We start from the raw sequence: 7,893 nt of genomic DNA on the forward strand, positions 1-7,893 counted from the left end.
AAATGGTAAATAGTTTATTTCCTTTGCCAAGTAACTTCTTGAGTCTTATTTAGTACAGATTGCCTTAATGTTGTAAGATTGTTGTTTGAGATTTCTTTAGCATCAGCATTTAACAAAGAGGGTAGAACAAGTATATTTACTGTATAACACAGACCCATAAAGAGAGAAAGTTTGAAAACAGCACATACAGTGACCATCAATTTACACATTTATTTTGGTGAGAATGCACAAGTGTTGTGTGAACTGTGCCTGTTATGAGCTGTAGTAAGAATTCTGATTAGTGTATCAGCACTTTTTATTGCAGAGCTCCCTCTTGAGGAAATACATTGATACTGCTTTCAGTTGTGTGCTATAACCTTCCATTGTGGTAGTACAATGGATTACATTGCTAGTAATCCATTGTGAATACTAGAATGGTTTACAGCAAGATGTACATGCTATTATCTAACATATAGGACTATATTATAATTCTGCAAAGTAGTTTTTATAATTGTTGGCAGTTATTTCATTGTTGGATCCACTTCTGGTACTTCACAAATCTCATTCTATTCAGTGAGCATTTGTAACCTCTCTCTCTCTCTCTCTCTCTCTCTCTCTCTCTCTCTCTCTCTCTCTCTCTCTCTCTCTCTCTCTCTCTCTCTCTCTCTCTTTTTCTCTCAGGGGGTTATAATGTCAACGATGTGATGTTTTACTGGGCAAGAGGCAATGATTCAGTCAGTGGGTTGGACACTCTGCGTCTGGCCCAGTACACAGTAGAAGATCATTACACTTCTGCCTCAGAGGCTGTCTATGAGACAGGTACCAACAAATGCTTGCACTAGGATACAGTTATTAAAGTTCACAAGTGTCAGTGGAGTACTTTCTTTTTAAAGAGCTCTTATGAGCTTTAAACTGTGGTACTAGCATGCCAACATGGCTGGGCACTTGCCAGTTTTAGCCTGAGATGTTAGTGTCTTAAAAGGGAATATTTATGGTATCTATACAATGACTGACAAAGAGGACCCTGTAAATACAACCAAGCGTTTTAAACAAAAGGGCATTTTTCCAAATGGGATTCCTCTTGACATGTAATAGGCTTGTGTTGAGGCCATGGCCTAAACAGTTTGTTAATAGTGTTCTACATATTTTTCTTTTGGATTTGTTCTAGCAATATTTTTAATAAGTATTTCATCACTTTGTAAACAGTTTACTTTCAAGCTAATGTTAAAATGCAATTAAAATGCAAGTATACTCAAATATTGTATACATGCGCATTATAAACCTCTTTTTTTCTTTTGAAGACTGGTGAATGTGAAGTTTAAAAATAAAACATAATATAAATTCTATATAAGTTCTAAGTTGGCATAGTTCCTCAGTGGTTCCTCAATGTTTGAAAGTGAGTAATAAGACAAATGGTTGACATTAAATTAACAATGCATTTTCTTTCCTCTCAGGTAATTATCCTAAACTCATATTTCACTTTGAGCTGAAGAGAAGCATTCTATACTTTATTTTGGAAACGTACGTGCCCTCCAGTCTGCTAGTCGTGCTATCCTGGGTGTCCTTCTGGATCAGCCAGTCATCAGTGCCTGCTCGCATATGTATAGGTACGTACGCTATCCCCATCAATTGCATGCATTACCAATTGTGTCTAAATAGTCAAACTGAAGTATTTAATGTTTATGTAAAAATGCGTATGTAATGTGTTCTTGTATGAGGCAGGGCACACTATAGCATTGTCACTTTCTGTACCTGGTTTCAGAACAGAGGGAGGTAACACTAAAACAGAATAATTGATCATACAAATGCACAGGCAGTGGCAATATCAGGACATAATAAGAAAAACAAAGGTCAGGGAACACAGGAAACTAACACATGGACCTAACAAGGCTGACACATACTGGAGACCAACACTGACATAGTTGGTATTCAGGAAACACAGCAAAGACAGGACACATACAGTAAATAAATAAAGGAAAGCACATGATCTGAAGTTGGCATTTTAATAGTAGTAGTTCTAATAATAGTAGTAGTACCATTATTGTGTTGATCTGAGATTTAAATGATGACATTTTATCAACAGGGTTTTGTGTTAGGCATAAATTAGGAAAAAGGGATAAAAGGAAAAGAAAAAACACCTGAACCCTTTGTTCCTGAATTAGGCTTTGAGACAAAACATTTCTATTCTGAGACAAAATATTTGTATTCTGAATCACCACAGACATCATCACACGTTTTTTGATTTGCTAAATATAGTTTTTAATTATTAAAATAATTAATTATTAACAATTAACCTAGCTACATGACTTAGTATTAGCCAACCAAATGTTCTTATTTTTCAATTTCTTGCTGCTATTTACACAATTGTAACTAGTGTACTGCATAATAAAGACAATGGTGTTAATTGCTTTTGGATGGCTAACAAAGTGATACTAGCTTAAACACTGGGGCATTATTTTATCGCTAACAGTAATTGCTGGTCAACATGATGGAGTTAGTTAACTGCTATTGCCCATGCTTCATATAAACTGAAGTGCCATATAAAAACCTACTGTACCTCACACACACACACACACACACACACACACACACACACACACACACACACACACACACACACACACAAACCTAATCAAAATGATTACAAATGCTTCAGACCTCTATATCAGTTCAGTGAGATTACATTTACACCACCATAAACCCATGTGTAAAGCAGTACTGATCAAATATAAGATGATCATAAAACAAATCCCCAGGTGGGTATTCCTCAAACAGTGCATAAAATGAGAATCAGTATGAATTATTTTATATTAGCAATAAAACTGCACTACCATTCTGGTAAAAAAAAATCTATTTGTAATTATCTTATAGCAGATTTAGTTTCAGTCTAAATTGGGTGAATTCTAATTACCTTTCTTTTATTGGAAATGAAGCTATCCAGGGATTTCAGGGAAACTGCTTAAACTTTAGTTCATTCGGTTCCTAATCAGTCATAGTCACACCTATTTTTTTTTGTGCGCTTATGTTTTATTTTTAAAGGAGTTACGACAGTGTTAACGATGACCACACTGATGATGGGTGCAAGGACGTCTCTACCCAACGCTAACTGCTTCATCAAAGCAATAGACGTGTATTTGGGAATCTGTTTCAGTTTCATCTTTGGAGCATTGATCGAATACGCTGTTGCTCACTTCTGCACATTTAACCACCCAGAGTGTAATAGTGCGTTTACGGTGAGAGCACAAAAATGCTTTTAAATGTTTTAAAATTGATTTTTCTAACCACTGAAAACCCTTCTTTGTGATTTGGGTGTTTTTAAGGCTGACAAACTTCTGCATCCATCGATCTTCAGTTTCATTTTTATTTAAAAACAACAGGGCACAATTAGTAAAGTCAAGTACTGATGTAAGGGTGAGGAGGCCTGGGGTTTAGCCAGCGTTCCAATTCATTTCAAAGGTCTTCAGTAAATTTGAGGTCAGACCTCTAGTTCAGGACACTTAAGATCTTCTATTTCAACCTATAAATACAATAGCTTTGTAGTTTCATACTAAAGGTTCACAGGGGCATTGTCATGCCAGAACAGGTTTGGGCCTCCTAGTTTAAGTTGAAAAAAAAAGTATGCTACCACATTCAAAGACATCCTATACAATTGTGTGCCTCCAACTTTGTTGTAACACTTTTTCAAAAAACCACATATGGCTTATATATATATATATATATATATATATATATATATATATATATATATATATATATATATATATATATATATATATATATATATATATATATATATTGTAAATGACCATTAAATCTTCCAATCACGGACACTTTACCTCCGTCCAATAGAGGGCAGTGTGGTCATGTATGGCGCTGTGGGACATTAGTGAATTTGGTTACGTGAAATGGCAGTCTGATTTGTTAACGAAAGGAAAGGTGGACTTTTGGCTGTGCTGGTGTCAAACACGCGTTCTTTAAAGGGTTTCTTTCTGCCTCTTAGCTCCTAGCTGATGACGGGCACAAGGTATCATTTTAATTTCATTTGTGTGGGAAATTTGGTGGTTTTGAAATGTTTATTTTAGCCATCTCCATTGAAGCTAATGGTTAATGCTTAGCAGGTCGCTAATGTATGTATGCAGGTTAGCATTTCACGTGCTGATTTTGCTATATAGAGATTGGAGCATTAATTGTAATTGTTGTTTTAAGCATAATAAGGTGTATTATTATTTTGTTAACATTATGATTGATGTGTGTTTTCAGTTCAAACGTGTTGTTTGTAGCTATGTGAGTGTTATTTATTCACTTTGTATGGTTTGTGTTTTTATTCAGCTCTTACGGTGCTTTATTTTGGACATTAAAATCATTAATAAACATCAGTTTCAAGAGAGTAAAGTGTATCTGTTCAGCTGGGTATGCTACAATATATATATATATATATATATATATATATATATATATATATATATATATATATATATAAGATATATATCTTATTTGAGAATCACTGCTTAAAGGAATAGTGGTAGTTAATTAGTAAGGTACTGTAGTATGGAAATTTATGTTTAACGGTGTCAAAAAATATACAAAAAACTATAATAATCCAACATACAGGCCAGATATCACTAGTTTATCAGGAGATGGTATGGAGTGTGTCGGGTTGTTGATGTTTCTAATTTCAGGTTTATAGAATTTTATGGTGAGATTTTAAGTTTTTTTGAAAGCACCATTTTAAACTATTTTTATCTACTGTAGAATTTGTTTTATTGAGATAATAAAAACTTTGATAGTAATATTTTCTCTTTCAACATTTCAGCATGTGCAGGACTGTGAAGAGGAGATCAATGGCATTGTCACCACCATTGCCAGCGATTCCAGCCGAACAAAGCGCCGTAAGGGCTCTCCAACCCCTGCTCCCACATCAACTCCTAGCAGAGAGCCTGACCTCATGCCCCAAACCCCTTCTCACCCAGATCCTAGGAACCCAGAAGCCCTGGAGGATCCACTTAACCGCTGCATCAGAAACCTGTCCCTCATACGACAGATGATCCGTTCTGTAAACTGCTGTCATGTGGAGAATCCACATTACATAGACAACTACTCTCGTGTGACATTTCCCCTTTCCTTTGTTGTAGTCAACCTACTCTACTGGACTTATTATCTATACTTTTAATACATTGAGTGTTTGATGGGAGATACTATGAAAGAGGGAGCACCTAATGTGTGACTGAGCATGAAGCCATTCCAGTTTCTGTGTAGGTTTAAGTTTTTCTTTAGGTTGTATGAAAAATAAGAGTGGAAGTAACAGCGTATGCATGATGGTGTGAGTGTTTTTATTTTGAATTTTTTATCTGCTATTAACCAATTTGCGGATTATGTTTACAATTATTTTCTGGACACTGCTGCAGATGTAACATGCTACAATGATGCAATAACATGTTAAGGAAAATGGCTGATTAAGATTAAGACATTGAGATGTCATATGGATTCATCTGCAATGCAGATGTTCCACTATTGCTAACAAGCAGGGATATAAAATAATGGTTAAAAATAATAAAATATCACCTACTGTAAGTCAGTGAACTAGGTGCATCAATGAATTAAAACATGCACTTTTTACTTACACTTGAACAATCTGCATAAAGGTTTGGATTTATAGGCAACAAGTAAAATATAAACACAATGTTGAATATAATAATGATCATAATAATAATAATTATAATATTAATTATCTAAAACTTAAATAAAAAAATATTAAGAGTTGATAAACTGACTCTTCTTTGTAGATCTGGGCAACAGTGTACAGACATTGAGGATTTTTGATGAAATCCAAACTAACTAAGGAGTAAGTTCATTTTTGAAAACCCACGACTTTCCCCTTCAGAAAAAGTTTCTTTGTTCTTTATTTGCATTTGGTCTAAATACTAAGAAAACAGTAATGCATAGTTTTCCAGTACCACTGTAGCATGCAGTCAACAATCTTAACTACTACAGCTAATCCACAGTTGTGCCCTTTTGCTAATGATTTGTCTTTATATATCTAAACATTGACATTTTATAGTACTGTCCTCAAGTACCACATACATACACATAATGCATTCTTCCCTTCTTGTCCATGCGTTACCGTGTTTCCAGTTATTGGCTCTGCCAGCCAAGGGCTTTGCTCTTTGAGTTAGTAAGCCAGCTAAGTTGCTGCTAGTTGCTACAGGGGGCAAACCAAAGCTATTGCTATTTTTTATTGCCTCAGCAAATTTTCCTGTCCCAGGCTTCCTTCTTTTCTCACTCATTATCTCTCAGTGCAAGCCAGTGTAAATGATTTTATATGATTTGCTATTAAATTATTCATTATGTATTCCTTTTTACAAGCAGGAAAGTGCCATGATCATGTCTGGTTGCAGAGAAACCGTATTAACAGGATCTTGGGGATCACCATGCTGTATCCTGTGTAACCTTGACAAGTGACTGCTTGGACAGTTAGGGACACTTTATGTTTATAAATCACCTTTTTTCTTTACCACGCTGTGCAATTTTGTAAAATAACAATGGATTTGTGGCACAGTGTGATATACGAGACAAGCCTTGTGTGATTCTTTTCTAAACAATCGAATATATCTAATTAATGCACGCTGCTTCATCAGGGTAATACTGGAACAATAAAAAAGACATCAAAAAGCAACATTCTCACTTTTCAGCAGACATTTGATGTCCTCAATTGCATTGATTTTATTTTTTTTTACAGATGGATCTCCCCGCACAGATTCTTCTTTTTGTCCTAGGCAGAGATTGACTCTCAAATGTGGCACCCTGCCGTGAGAAACATTTAGTTCTTTTAGAACTTTAAGCTTTACCTAAAAGCCATAAAAAAGACCATATTTATTCAATGAAATTACACTTTAGATAAAAGAGGATGACTTACTAAAGAAGTGGCAGGTGTTCACTCTATTAAGATTAAAGGCCAGCGCAGCAGGCATATTACATTTCAATCAGCTTCTACAAAGCTCACCATCCAGGTAGGAGCTTTCATCTGGCATTCCCCCCCCCCCTCGTTTTCTTCTTTAGATGTGTTATATTTTGTATTTGTAATTAATGCATGTTTTTTCCTTCCTGGCTATACACAATACATAACTATATATTGTGTTATACCACAATTTATGTTTATTAATGACTTTTTAATTTTCATTTTAAACTGTAAACTTTTGTAAAAGGACAAAATATCTACTGTAGGAACTTCGTGCTACATAATGTGCAAATAAGATTGAACTTTTATGTCTACAATTTGAATTCCTGGGCATATTCTAATAAATGTTTCATAAGATAACCAGAAACATGGAAACATTTTTGGCTTTATATATATATAAAATCTTACAATTTCTACTCATTTACAATCTTTTGAATTGATTTAATTTTCTGACTTTACAATCTAGTATGATTATGAACTTTTTGTTTATAAACTGATAATAAGGAAAATCTTGACATGCCTACAAGTCTCAGTTATGTGAAAATTTTGGCTTAAAGCATGTTTTGATTTCTGTTAAGTTTCTCTTTTTATCCGAAATAATGATTTCATAATTACAAAATATGTCAATTTATTTTATTATTTTAGAACAAGATATGTTGATCGGTTATAGGAACTAGCCCAGGAACTTTGATCCCTTTTTTAGAATTCTGAGATTTAAAATAAGAATATTCAGATAATATTTCAGAATTCCTGCAAAAAGTAAATATATTCTGACATACGGATCTTTTCAGAAATAAAGGAAAAAAAGAAACATGCTTTTTACCTGTTTTCTAAAGCCATGTCAGTTACCCATTATCCCACCTGTAGCTCATGTTGTGCAGGTGCATGTGCAGTCATCACAGTGGATGTGCATTATGCTTTTGGGATTTTAAAACTGTAGTTCTGAAAAAGTTGTGAGT

At 34.5% G+C, this 7,893-nt stretch overlaps 1 protein-coding gene across 1 annotated transcript in view; it reads left to right on the plus strand.

The window, feature by feature from the left end:
• The window catches only part of LOC310724412 (gamma-aminobutyric acid receptor subunit pi), a 54,108-nt gene extending 46,734 nt beyond the window's left edge, over positions 1–7,374 (plus strand). The window contains exons 7-10 of the mRNA XM_083538430.1: positions 661–798; positions 1,434–1,586; positions 3,019–3,212; positions 4,793–7,374. Of these exons, the coding sequence (XP_083394556.1) occupies positions 661–798; positions 1,434–1,586; positions 3,019–3,212; positions 4,793–5,149 (842 nt within the window). The 3' untranslated portion in view covers positions 5,150–7,374. The remainder of the gene's footprint in view (positions 1–660; positions 799–1,433; positions 1,587–3,018; positions 3,213–4,792) is intronic.
• The last annotated feature ends 519 nt before the right edge of the window (positions 7,375–7,893 follow it).

This window comes from Silurus aristotelis (genome assembly GCF_946808225.1).
Source record: "Silurus aristotelis genome assembly, chromosome: 4".
NCBI classification, from domain to species: domain Eukaryota; kingdom Metazoa; phylum Chordata; class Actinopteri; order Siluriformes; family Siluridae; genus Silurus; species Silurus aristotelis.